Source organism: Stegostoma tigrinum, chromosome 27, assembly GCF_030684315.1.
Source record: "Stegostoma tigrinum isolate sSteTig4 chromosome 27, sSteTig4.hap1, whole genome shotgun sequence".
In the NCBI taxonomy this organism is placed as follows: domain Eukaryota; kingdom Metazoa; phylum Chordata; class Chondrichthyes; order Orectolobiformes; family Stegostomatidae; genus Stegostoma; species Stegostoma tigrinum.
Window position 1 is genome coordinate 31553958 of NC_081380.1, and position 14793 is coordinate 31568750.

Consider the following 14793-nt stretch of genomic DNA (forward strand, 5'->3'; position numbering starts at 1 on the left):
AACTCAAATTTGCTCTTTACAATATTTAGAAAGACAAATATCATAGTCCAGGATGTTATCATGAATCAGCACCGACATTGTGATGCCGGAGGTTATTGAGATGTTTTCACGAATCCAGGCTCCACCATCATTGGCCATCAGTTATCTCACGCTGAAATCAACATGTACATCCCAAAAGCTGCAGCTGTTGTGTACAGAGAAAGAGAGTGTGCAACACAGCAGCCTGACTGACAACATCAAAGTGTGAGTCTACCGAACCTGCAAGTGCACTCTAGCACAATAGTGAAACCAGCTTATATACACTCTGTAGGAAAAAGGGCTGAGAAGTTTCCACTTATGCTGTTTCAGATGTTGTCTTGGTGTGACAAGGCCTACAACTCAGAGGTTCTGGAGTGTGCAATTTCATGAGCAGACACCCATTGTTAAGTCAAACATGTTGCACTGACCTAGCTGTTTTTATTGGATGGATGTCAGCTATTTAGCCAAAGATCTGTACGATGAATTGGTCCCTGGGTTAAAAACTCCAGGATATCCAGCCCACCGCTATAAAGACATCAGCAAAGGAGGTACGATGGACATGAAATGACAGCAATTGGTGTCGTGGACCCCTGGAGATTTTTTTGTTTGGAAGAGCGTTGGAAGGGGAGAACAGTGACAACAAGCTCAGTTGGTTGAGAACAGGGGCTGGTGATTAGTGACCTTCTCAGTCCCCTCTTCCTCTCCAGCTAATACAGCAGAGACTGCAATGCCGGATTGGAGTTCCTGAACTACACCAGTCAATGCTTAACGCAGAAGGACCACCTTGGTGCAAACCATCATCAAAAGCCAGAAGACTGCCAGTGGTGAAAACATTGGGAGCAATTCAGTTCTGATGAAGGAATCTATCAAACCATCAGCTCTTGCCCCATCCCATTGACCAGCTGAAGGCATCCAGGTTCAACTTTAGTTTCAGTTTCCTATTCAGTTTCCACTTTAGTTTCCAATCATAATCAAAATCTTGAGGGACATGAAACAGGAAGCACATTGTTTTCTTTTCTTATTAGCATTTAATGTATTTGGCAGCTCAAAAGGATATGCATCTTCATAATCTCTGCACAGTCCCTGATTTATTACCAGCCCTGTATTTTCAGCTTTATTTCCCCGTTCAGAAAAGTGTGAGGATACTGGCTAAAAGATGCCATCTGGTGTCCAAACTCATTCATCCGAGAAGCTTAAAATCTCAATGTAGTACGCTGCTTCAACCACAAGAAGAACAAGTGGAAAAATTACAATGTAATTCCAGATGCTGCTAGATCAGTTTGTCATTGCTTTACAGTACAGTACAGTAAGTGTACACTGGGCATGAACGCACAGGGTTTTTTAAAAAATCCATTCATGGGATTTGGTTGTCGCTGGCTAGAACAGCATTTATTTTCATCAGCCCACTTATTGCATGTAGGTACACCCATCCCATAGCTTTGAGAAGGATTTTGACCCAGTGATACTGTAGAAATGGCAGTATGTTTAAGTCAGGATAGTGAGTGGCTTTGAGTGGAACTTGCAGGCTGAAGATTGTGGCAAGTGCTTCAGCCTCAGCTTTTGCACTGGTGAGTTCAGCTCCCCCATCATTGAGCATCAGTGGAACCTCCTCCTTCAGTGATTTGGTTAATTGTGCACCACTATTCATGACAGGACAGCAGAGCTTAGATCTGAGCTATTGTTTGTGGAATTACCCAGCTCTCTTTATCACTTGCTGTTCCTGCTGTTTGTTGTAAATATTTAGAAGCTTTGCCAAGTTGACACCTCATTTTGAAACATGCCCTCCTGTACTCATTATTAAACCTGGACTGATCCCCTGGCTTGACGGCAATGGTAGAGTGGGGGATGTGCCAGGCCAAGAGGTTACAGATTGCGCTGGAGTCCAATTCTGCTGCACCTGTTGGCCCACAGCGCCTCATGGGTGCCCAGTCTTTTTTTGGATGACCATCTATTTAACAAAGTTGACCCACTGAACATGATGGTATTACTGCACAACATGATTGTAGATATCCTCAGTGTGAAAACAAGACCCTATCGCATAAAGACTGTGCGGCGATCTCTCTCACCGATACCAACTTGGACAGGTGTATTCCCTGCCAGACTGGTAAGGATGATGTCAAGTATGTTTTGTTTCCTTCACCGCCTGCTGATGACCCAGTCTAGCAGCTGTGTCCTTTAGGACCCATCCTGCAGTAATATTGCCGAGCCCCTGTTAGTGATGGATATTAAGTCCAGTAAGGGAGTATATTCAAGAGGACATATTACACCCTTGTCCCCCCCAGTGTTTCCATCGGGTGCTGTTTAACACGAATGAATATTGATTGTATGGTCATCAGCAGAAGGCTTCCTCGCCCATGTTTGAACTGAAGACACAAGACTACATAGGGCCCAGAATCACTATTGAGGACTTTCATGGTAATTCCCTCCCAAGTGTACCACTGTGCTGCCACCTCTGCCACGCCTGTCATGCCAGAGGGGCAGGACATAATCAGGGATAGTGATGGTGACGTCTGGGATGTTGACTGTAAAGTATGGTTCTGTGAAAATGACGAAGTCAGACTGTTGATTGACTAGTCTATGATGTCTCATGTACACCCTTGGATTTAAAAGATCCCATTGATCCTATTTCAATCAAAAAAGAGAATGGGAGACCAAAGAAGGCCAATATGGATCTCTCAAACAACAGATGAACTGATGGTTCATCTCAATAATGTTTGTGAGAGATTGCTGCACACAAACTGGCTCTACATTTTTGACATTACGACAGTGACTACACTTCAAACAAAGGACTTCTCGACTCCAAAACACTTGGGGATGGCCTAGGGTCATGCAAGATGGTCGTACAAATTATTTTCTTACTATCCAGGAAGGTTTCAAAACCCCATAGGGCTTGCTTTGCATATGAAAAATATAGTTTTGACGTTAACACAAGACAAAAGCCAAGCTGAGATGACTAGATGTAATGTTTGGTCAGTTACAATGAACTCCAGCACAAGAGAAGAAAATGATGATTGTGAAGAAGACAAAATTCCACCCTAAAATTCCAAATTCAGTTCTTTCATTCCCTTCCCCTGTCCCCAACTATCGATATCTCCCCAATGTCTAGTGCATCTGGTAAAATTCTACTGATAATGATTCTCTTAATCGGTTGTCAGTTTCTTCTCTGTTCAGGGTAAGAGAACGTCTTTAAGATATCATGACCTTTCCTTTTCCATTGGTTCTCACTGTAGCTCAGTCTTGTTCCTAAGGCCTTTGTCGATGCTTCCCCAATGACCAGCAATTTGGTTGGTGTTTTGAATCCTCCCTCTCTGGAAAGTCTCTCAACACAGCCTTTTCTATTACCCTTTCTATCACCAAGTTGAACTTCCATATTGATTGCAGTCTAGAACACGTTTAAAGTTGCCCTCTGTCAATCCTAATTTTGGGACGTTTTCTTCAATTAAATTTGGAAGGTACTGAAATAATTCACTTTGTAGAGCTCAAGGAACATGGCAAGTTGCGAGCATCCTCAGTCTGGGTAGCTGACGAGCGGTCAGACAACAGGAGACAGTTTTAAGGAATTAGTGTTGAATCATTTCCTCTTGTATTATGGCACTCGGTGTTTGAACAAGAGTGGCCACTGCCTCATACCATGATAATTGCCATTCAAGTGGGGAAGAAAAAAAACAACTGCAGCAGCCTCAAACCAGAATAAATCGGAAATACTCCTCCCTTTTGTAAAGGAAAGAACAGAATTTAGAATAACATTTTTGGGCTTTGGTGGTATTTTGCCAATTGTTTTTCTTCACAATTGTGTTATCATTCCTCTATGGCTGGCAGGCTAGTTCATCCTTCCATTCCCCACTGTAGGATTATGGCACAGATTCTAGACCAGATAGGTGTGTACCTTTAAAATAGTTACATGACATCATTATATGTGATGTTCTGGTCTAAAAGTTCCTGCCTCACCTTAAGTCAAGCACTTTGTGTCATGGCCTCAGTTAAGTCTGTTCTGTCATTTCTTATGTATTGTACAGTAACATCAGTAAGCACTGAACCCATATCATGTCTGCAACACCGGTGATTTTGTAGCTTTCTACATAAGTTAGTGTTGTAAATTAACTTCAAGATATCTGTCTCACAAGAACTCATGTTGTATTTGTCTTACGAGAACTTCATGTTATATGTTGCATGGGCTAACATACCATGCAGCACAAACAGGACCACAGTGATGCTAGAAGTGACAGTAAGTGGATGGGACTAAAAGCTGGAGTGGAACAAATGGCTACTAAAGTTACTCATGACTGCTTGCTGATGGCAGCGAATGGACTTTAAGGGCTGAAAAGGTGATAGCATTGTGACAGGTGTGACTTTTTTTTCCTAACAGTCATCTATAAATTAGCCTGAGTTCAGCACTGAAGTTAAAACTACCAAAACAAAAGTTGTGTTCCTGAAAGAACAGCTCCAAAGTACTCCTGGAAGAAAATACAACTTAAGAACATTGAATAACCATTTTTTTATACCAGAAGACTTAATTGTGTTCAGGCACTGGTTCATTCTGTAATTTTCTTTATCCAAATTGATATAGATATAAAATGAAGCCTGCTTGATGTTGTATATCTTTTTCTTTTAAATTAAAGCTACAGCCAAAAATAAAATGCCACAAACAAAAATTAAGGCTACAAAGTTAGATTAAAGCACAATGATTACTATACCTGTCTCTACCTTCCTCTCTTAAAGAAAAGCACTTAAGTGTTCCTGAAAAAATGGCTCTAAAGTTCTCCTGAAAGAAATGCATCTTAAAAGCACTTTTAAAAAATTACATTAAAAGAATGACCTGTGTTCAGACGTCATTTTGTTCTGCCATTTTCTTTTTACAAATTGATGTGAAAAGAAAAGAAGGCCACTTGATGTCATCCATTGTTATTTGAAATGGATACCATGATGAGGCAAAAATCTGTTGCTATTTACATGTTTTAAAAGGTTAGCAGTAACAACAATGAAAGAAAACAGCAGAAAAGCCAACAACAAAAACCAGAAATGCACTAAGAAAACTCAAGTACAATGCAATGCTCCAAAGCAGAATGTGAAGAAAGGCCAACAAAGGGACAATGTCAGAGAAGTTTCCAAAGTTGTCCATAGCATACGAATAGGTCAACAAAATCCAGGAGGCAACTGCAATGTCACAGCTTGCGGAGCCAGTCAGACAGTGCATACAGTGAACCTGATGCACACAGGATGCTGACAGAAAATCTGAAACCTGTATCTCCATCCGATTTCAGCAAGGCGTTCGATAAGTTTCCCCACAGTAGGCTATTGTACAAAATGCGGAGGAATGGAATTGTGGGAGATATAGCAGTTTGGAGCGGAAATTGGCTTGCTGAAAGAAGACAGAGGGTGGTGGTTGATGGGAAATGTTTATCCTGGAGTGCAGTTACTAGTGGTGTACCGCAAGGGTCGGTGTTGGGTCCACTGCTGTTTGTCATTTTTATAAATGACCTGGATGAGGGCATAGAAGGATGGGTTAGTAAATTCGCAGACGACACTAAGGTCGGTGGAGTTGTGGATAGTGACGAAGGATGCTGTAGGTTGCAGAGACACATAGATAAGCTGCAGAGCTGGGCTGAGAGGTGGCAAATGGAGTTTAATGCGGACAGGTGCGAGGTGATGCACTTTGGTAGGAGTAACCGGAAGGCAAAGTACTGGGCTAATGGTAAGATTCTTAGCAGTGTAGATGAGCAGAGAGATCTCGGTGCCCATGTACACAGATCCTTGAAAGTTGCCACCCAGGTTGACGGGGCTGTTAAGAAGGCATACAGTGTTTTAGCTTTTATTAATAGAGGGATCGAGTTCTGGAACAAAGAGGTTATGCTGTAGCTGTACAAAACTCTGGTGCGGCCACGCTTGGAGTATTGTGTACAGTTCTGGTCACCGCATTATAAGAAGGATGTGGAAGCTTTGGAAAGGGTGCAGAGGAGATTTACTAGGATGCTTTCTGGTATGGAGGGAAGGTCTTACGAGGAAAGGCTGAGGGACTTGAGGCTGTTTTTGTTCGAGAGAAGAAGGTTGAGAGGTGACTTAATTGAAACATATAAAATAATCAGAGGGTTAGATAGGGTGTATAGGGAGAGCCATTTTCCTAGGATGGTGACGGCGAGCACGAGGGGGCATAGCTTTAAATTGAGGGGTGAAAGATATAGGACAGATGTCAGAGGTGGTTTCTTTACTCAGAGAGTAGTAAGGAAATGGAACGCTTTGCCTGCAATGGTAGTAGATTCACCAACTTTAGGTACATTTAAGTCGTCATTGGATAAGTATATGGACATACATGGAATAGTGTAGGTTAGATGGGCTTGAGATCGGTATGACAGGTCGGCACAACATCGAGGGCCAAAGGGCCTGTACTGTGCTGTAATGTTCTATGTTCTATGTTCTACATCTAAGTAACGAATGCCAAAAGGAATGTGAAATGTACACTACGCACTGACATTGATACTGGTATACATGTAAATGCTAACCTTTTACTCACCTCACAGGAAATGTACTCAGGAAGGTGGCACAATGTGGTGTAATACACACTAGAAAAGCAAACTGTTTACAAGTGGTGTAACATCCCACATGTTGGCATTTTTCACTGCAGTTGTTCGGATAGAATAGATATATAAAACCTTTCTCACATTTGAAGCAGCTGTTATCAGTTAATTGTCAACTGCATGTTATAACAGATTTTATTATATTCATCTGGTGAGAAATCTGTCAGCTGCAGCATCAAAGATTCCAGACCACTGTGCCAATCTCATATATTTTTGTCACAGCCAAGCACAGCAGATTCTTTAAAGTATATTAGATAATAATTGGCTGAAACAGCTTACACCAACACAATCAATAGGTTCTAGAGCTAGTATGTTCATTGTGGCCATTCAGTAATAAACAAGGATTCTCCGAGAATGGGAAACAAATCATAATTCTACAAGCTCTGTATCAAGACATTTTAAATGATGTGCACATAGGTCACATGGACACAGAAAGGAACAGGAGACTGATGCATGAATTCATGTATTAGCTCAGCATTAATAAGAACATAAAAACTAGGAGCAGGAGTAGGCCATCCAGCCCCTCAAGCCTGCCCCGACATTTAATAAGATCATGGCTGATCTTTTTGAGACTCAGCTCCACTTGCCTGCCCACTCACCATAACCCCTAATTGAGGTCCGGCCTCACCAGGACCCTGTACAGCTGCAGCATAGCCTCTCTGTTTTTAAACTCCATCCCTCTAGCAATGACAGACAAAATTCCATTTGCCTTTTTAATTACCTGCTGCACCTGCAATCCTACTTTTAGCAAGTCCCTTTAGCAAGACACCCGAGTCCCTCTGCACAGCAGCGTGCTGCAATTTTTTACTATTTAAAATATAGTCCATTTTGCTGTTATTCCTACCAAAATGGATGACCACACACTGATCAATATTGTACTCCGTCTGCCCAACCTTTGCCTACTCGCTTAGACTATCTATATCCCTCTGCAGACTTTCAATGTCTTCTGCACACTTTGCTCTACCACCCACCTTCGTGCCATCTGCAAATTTTGACACACCACACTTAGTCCCCAACTCCAAATCTTCTATGTAAATTGTAAACAATTGGAGTCTCAACACTGATCCCTGAGGCACACCACTAGCCATTGACCGCCAACCAGAAAAACACCTGTTTACTCTACTCTTTGCTTTCTACTGGTCAACCAATCCTCTATCCTTGCCAATACATTACCTATAATACAGCACAACTTTATCTTATGTAGAACCTTTTGTTGTGACACCTTGTAAAATACCTTCTGGAAATCCGGATACACCACATCCACAGGTTCCCCATTGTCCACTATGCAAGTAATGTCCTCAAAGAATTCCACCAAATTAGTAAAACATGACCTACTCTTTATGAACCCATGCTGGGTGTTTCCAATGGGACAATTTGTATCCAGATGTCTTGCTATTTCTTCCTTCATGATAGATTCAAGCATTTTCCCCACTACCGAGGTTAAGCTAACTGGCCTATAGTTACCAGCTTTTTGTCCACTTCCTTTATTTTACGGTGGCATCACATTGGCTGTTTTCCAATCTGCGGAAACCAGCCCAGAGTCTAGTGAATTTTGGTAAATAATTACTAGTGCATTTGCTATTTCCCCCATCACCTCTTTAACTACCTTGGGATGCATTTCATCAGGGGCAGGAGACTTGTTTACCTTTAGCCCCATTAGCTTGCCCATCACTGCCTCCTTAGTGATGATGATAGTTTCTAGGTCCTCACCTGCTATAACCTTCTTGCCATTAGTTTTCGGCATGGCCTTCCACAGTGAAGACCGACATGAAATAACTGTTTAGTGTCTCGGCTATTTCCTCCTTCCCAATTATTAAATTGGCCTTCTCATCCTCTGAAGGACCAATGTTTACCTTTGCCACTCTTTTACGATTTACATATTTATAGAAACTTTTGCTGCCTGTTTTTATATTCTGAGCTAGTTTACTCTCATAATCTATCTCACTTTTTTTAATAATTTTTTTTGTGGCTTTCTGTTGGCCTTTTAAGATTTCCCAGTCTACTAGTTTCCCACTACTCTTTGCTTTTATACATGTTTTTTTTTCCAATCTGATATTTTCCCTTATTTTCTTAGACATCCAAGGCGGGCTCTCTCTTTGGTCGTCTGGTCAAGTCCATAAGGCCATAAGATATAGGAGCAGAAATAGACCATTGGGCCCATTGAATCGTCTTTGCCATTCAATCATGGCTGATAAGTTTGTCAACTACACACTCCTGTCTCTTTCTGTAACCTTTCTTATGTATTATTCTGGCATTATATGCCTCCGTTTCTTTCTTATTTTATCATCAATATCCTTAATTATCCAGGATACTCTAGCTTTGGATATTCCATATTTATTTCTCATGGGTATGTATCTAGCTTGCACCTTATTTATCTCACTTTTGAAAGGTTCCCATTTGTCATCAACTGTTTTTCCATTAAAATGCATTTCCAATCAACCTTCTGCAGTTTAATTAGGCTCTATTAGACTCCTAAAATCTCCTCTACTCCAGTCTGGCATCTAAATCCCTGACCTTTATCCTTTTTTAACTTAATACTGAGCCATACTGTATTATCATTGCTTTTTCCTAAATACTCTCCCATGCTGATATTGTCCACATGACCAGCATCATTTCCTAGGACCAGGTCCAGCACTGCTTCCTCCCTGGTAAGATTGGAAATGTACTGTTCCAAAAATGCACACATTGCAGGAATTTCTCCCCTTCTGTGCTCCACACTTTATCTTTTCCCCGTCTACCCGAGGGGAATAGAAATCATCAACTATCACAATCCTACTTGTCCTGCAGGTTCCCACAATCTACCTAGAAATGCTGTCTTCTACTTCCTCCCCACTATTTGGAGGCCTATAATAAATACCCAACAAGGTCACTGCTCCCTTCCAGTTTCTCACCTCCAACCATATAGATTCTAATTCAGGTACTGCATCTCATTCAAGGACCATGATAATATTGTTGACAAAAACTGCTACACCTCTTTCCTTTTTACCCACCCTATTTCTATTAAACACTTTATAACCCGAGGTGTTAACATCCCAGGCCTGTTCTGGCTTGAGCCTTGTTTCTGTCATGGGCACTTTGTTATATTCTGTGCAATTTCTGTTTCCAGTTCCCCAGTTTTGTTCTCTATACTCTGTGCACTTACATAAGTACAATTTAACCCTGTCCTTACCAATTTCTTGTCCATTGGAAGATGGTCATTTCTGTGACCAATGTCAAAACTCAGCAGGCATGATACCATCCATAGGAAAAGCAGAGTTAACATTTTGGGTCCGCAATTCTGATTTCCCTCCTATTGGAAAGATGTTGTGAAACTAGAAAGGGCTCAGAAAACATTTATGAGAATGTTGCCAGATTTGGAGAGTTTAAGCCATAGGGAGAGGTAGAATAGGCTGGGGATATTTGCCCTGGAGCATCAGAGGCTGAGGAGTGACCTTATAGAGGTTTATGAAATCATGAGGGCCATGAATTGGGTAAATAGACAAGGTCGTTTCCCCCAGGTGAAAGAGTCCAAAACAACACAGCGCAGTTTTAAGGTGAGAGGGGAGGGATATAAAAGGGATCTAAGAGGCAACATTTTCATGCAGAGGGTGGTGCATGTATGAAATGAGCTGCCAAAGGAAATGATGGAGACTGGTACAACTATAGCTTTTAAAAGGCATCTGGATGGGTGTTTAGAGGGATATGGACCAAATACTGGTAAATGGGACCAGATTTATTTAGAATATCTGGTCAGCACGGATGAGTTGGACCAAAGGGTCTGTTTCCATGCTGTACATCTCTATGGCTCTACAACCCTTGTTCTGAACATCTCCAGTTCTGATGAAGTGTCACTGTACCTGAAATGTTAACTCTCCTTTGTCTCCATAGATGGTGACAGACCTGCTGAGTTTTCGCAGCAATTTCTGATTTTGTTTCTGAATTCCAGCATCTACATTTCTTTGTGTCTTTTTATTTTCCCCTTTAGAGAGATTTTTGTAGTGAATGGGCACCTTACGCTTTATTAATACAGAAAACACACAAGGCAACTAATCTGCAGTCACTGTCTATTATTTAAGGCAGAAGTTTGTACCTGAAGGTGCTCACCCTGCAAGTAGGTCTCTGTGTAGCTGTTCCATCTTCAGGAATGGTGCTGGAGACTGGAAAGCAGACTGGGGGAGCTGTGCTGCCAACCTGGAGCAGGCTGCTACAAGATCTAAAACGCAGTGATGGATTAGAAATGTGAGGTTTCCAAGGGTGCATTTGGATTAAGCAATTTTAACTTTGCCCTAAATCTTAATCCACACTATAGAATCCAGTTTGCTACTACCTGGAATGTAAATCCAATGCAGTGTGAAAGCCTTCAGGGGATTCTACCTAACATCAGTTGAAATGTTTAAAAGGTGGGGAATTTTTGTTCCTGGCTCTCTGGGCATTTCAAGCTCTAACTATTGGATGACCACTCGAGTTTCCACCACCTTAATATTGGTGTCACACAATTTCTGTTTCATAATTTATGTGGAAGATATTAATGATTTCTTGGATCAAAAGCAAAAAGGTACGTCTGTCATCTACTGCCCACCAACCCAGCAAACAATATTGCCATCATTTGACCTCTGTCTAGCTCAGCAGATGGGTTAAACACAGACAAGACAATTAGATGCTTAAGTCAATGGAGGCAAGTGCTAAATCATGTGAAATAATGGAATCGGGATTGATTGTAGAGACTGAAAATGGAGATAAGATTAACTTTAGCAATCTGTTTAACATGTAGAGTGATGGCACTTTGATGGCAAAAGTTGATTTATTTTGACAGGAACATGAGGCAAAGTCAAAAGTAAAAGTTTATTTATCATTCATGAACTGAACACGATCCATTTGAAGTAGAATGAAGATTTTTTTTCTGAAAAGGCAGCTGTAATCCCTAAAAGAAATTAGATATTATACTCCTGTATTGTTAGGCTGAAAGTACCTAACAGGTTCTTTAACGTCTGATCAAAATGATTATAACAAGACACATGCACTTTAAAATGAAGCAAATTTATTAGCTTAATCTTCTTAATATATACTAGAGACATATACAAACTAATCAGTGAATCGATATATATTTGTATACATAGATAACACAGTGTGAAGCTGGATGAACACAGCAGGCCAAGCAGCAACAGAGGAGAAGGAAAGCTTGACGTTTTGGGTCGAGACCCTTCTTTAGAAACGACCCAAAACGTCAAGCTTTCTTGCTCCTCTGATGCTGCTTGGCCTGATGTATTCATCCAGCTTCAGACCGCATTGTCTCAGATTCTCCAGCATCGGCAGTTCCTACTATCTCTACTACATTAATATACAAACAAGTTAGGCTCACACAGTCATCTGTCTGTTAGGGACTTTGGTGACAGTGGTATATGGAGCTCTGTCTTAGAGTCCATAGCACCAAGCACACGACCCCAGCCTGACAGTGAAATGTCTGATGACTGGGGCAAAGTCTCTGATATCAAAACAATGCAGAATCTAATTTTGCTCACTGAATCACTATTTCATAACACATTCAGTACTTTTCCAGGCATTCTATTTCGCAGAAACCAAGTTGAAAAGATTTCCAGGTGGCTCGGTGCTAATTATCTATAAGAATGGTTTCCATGGACAATTGAGATTATGCAGTTACCTCCCAGCCAAAACTGACTATTGTTCATAGCAGGCCCATTTTCAGGGTTTATTCCCATTTTGCTTCAATTGCTCATTGTCATGTCCAATTAACCCTTAATGATAAACCCTTAATGGTCTGATTTGGAGATATCATTTTAAGCCCAACACCAAAACTCCCTAAATAAAAACAAAAAGAACTGCAGATGCTGTAAATCAGGAACAAAAGTAAATTTGCTGGAAAATCTCAGCAGGTCTAGCAGTATCTGTGAAGGAGAAAACAGAATTAACGTTTTGGGTCCAGTGACCCTTCCTAAGAGCTCCCTACATGCACCTGTACAAATTTTGGATCAAATTCCTTTCAGGCCAGTGGTTTTCCTTGGAGCACTGATTACACTCTAATATGAATAATTTAGTATTTTAAACTTTTGAGAATATATTATAGAGTTGGGCCTGTTGTCTGTTTCTGACTACATAAAATTGTGGGATCAATTAGAAAACTATTCAGGATGTTCTTCATTTCTATTACTCCGTGGATAATTTTACTCCAATGTAATTTTGTGAGAATTTCTCTCTCACAACCACAATACTACATTTATTGACAGGCCCTGTCAGTGGTAATACCATGCTGTTAACTCCTGTCCAGAGTCAGCAACATAATGAATCCAAAAAGGGATTTCAGTCCTTCTCGTCACATTCCTCTGTGTTTAAGATAACATTCATTCCAGAGATTTGAGCATGTAACTCATGGTGTAACACAGTTTCCCTTGGATTTTTAAAACTGTCAGCACATTGCCAAAAGTTTTTGTGCATTTTTCAAAATTATTCTGTGGGCAAGAAACAGGATGACAGGGTAACATCGAACAATTGTTTGAAGTTTTGCTTCAGTTGTCCATGAAGGTAGAGTAAAGAATTCTGAAGCATGTCATTACTGCAATGCATCACTAATGAGTTATGTGTATCTCTGTGCAGTGGCCCAATAATAATCGCAAACCATCCCATTAACTTATCATCACTGTATCAGGTATGTCCACTATTATGATGTCAGGGATCATTATGACATGATTGTTGCAAAAATTCGCAAGGCACAACATACATGCAGAATGCAGGATTCATCCTCAACAATGTGTCTTGGGCAGTGCAGAATTTACAGAAGATTGATGCAAAGTTTGGTCAAGACGGGGAAGTGATTTGAATACCGATTTGAAAAATGGTGGAACTCTTTGACGAGACATGCAGGAGGAAGTTAATAGGGATTCTAACAGGTGCTGGTGCTGTGTATTTACTGTACCGAGCTATTCGGTCAGGGCTAGTCTCTCCACAAGAGGATGATGAAGACCTGCTCATTGATAAGAGTGGCAACAGTACCTTGGACAGTATTGGTGCTGTGGGAGACCACTCAGTTTCATCAAATTCTGCTTCATCAAACTCTGTCAAGATGAACCTTCAGGATCTGAAGACGGTTCTGACCATTCTTCATGAAAGTAAAGATCCTGTTATTAGAGGGACGATCCTAACTAGCATTTACCGCATTCCTGGTTTTTCAAGCAGCCAGGAGCTATTCCGTGCTGAGGGCGGAATTTCCATCATTGCAGAATCACTTGATCATCCTCTCAACTACATCAAGTCCAGCGCTGTGACAGTTTTCAATTTCCTCAGTAATGATCCAGTAAACCGTGATCTGCTGGTAAAATATATCCCTCAGGTTCTGAAATTAACCACTTCGACATTTCAAGAGTTTGAGCAGTTGCCGTGTCTGAGGTTCCTCACCAAGATGTCCTACAACCACCAGCACCATCACATGCTGAAACATGCCATCCCAGACTTCTTCCACTTGCTGCAAACAGGGTCATCCAGCATCAAGTTTCAAGTGCTCCAAATCCTCATCAACTTTTCCACCAACTTGGAGCTGACATTCGACATGTTCAATGTGCAAGTTGAAGCATCCTTCCTTTTCCTATTCAACTATTTCCAACGTCAGGACGTTCTCAATGATCTCCTCTTATTAATAAGCAATCTGAACGAGATCAGGAGAAGTCTCCCCTACAGATCAAACAGTCACGCCTACTGCAAGGATTCAATGTTTGCCTTGCTGTTTGGTCCCAACTCGCAGTTTTCAAGTAGGCTTATCTATTTAATGGCTTTCCCAGATGACAGGATTAAGCTACAGGCTGCCCGGATAGTCACAAACTTAGGATGAAACAATTGACACTTTTCTATATATTTACACAAAAGACAGAAAATAAAAAAGCATAAACTGAAAGTATTGATTTTTTTAAAATGTCTATAAACACAGGAACTCATTTTGAGAGCCATGTCTAAAGTGGCTGGCCAGAGGAAAGGGAGACAGGAGTTCACCTGGTTTTTCTGACCAGCCCAGTGGGATAGTGTGAATGAGACAGCTTTCCAAGCTGCTCTGTTCTCTGTGCCCACAGTTGAAATATAACTGGATGGTGGCTGATGTCATTTGTGGTAAACTATATATGTTAACTCATGTAGCATACACCACAAAGAGTTAGGTTCTTGCGAGGCAGATATCTTGAAGTTTTTTAACAACACTAATTACATGGCTACAGTATCACAGGCT

At 41.0% G+C, this 14793-nt stretch overlaps 1 protein-coding gene across 1 annotated transcript; it reads left to right on the forward strand.

The window, feature by feature from the left end:
• Positions 1–13416: 13416 nt before the first annotated feature.
• Positions 13417–14406, forward strand: LOC125464423 (armadillo repeat-containing protein 10-like). The gene has a single exon (XM_048556739.1). It carries the CDS (start codon positions 13417–13419, stop codon positions 14404–14406), a length of 990 nt encoding a protein of 329 aa, XP_048412696.1.
• Positions 14407–14793: the final 387 nt, after the last annotated feature.

Excerpts from the sequence above, each read along its gene's own strand:
- LOC125464423 (XM_048556739.1), top strand. The coding sequence starts at position 13,417 with ATGGTGGAACTCTTTGACGAGACATGCAGGAGGAAGTTAATAGGGATT.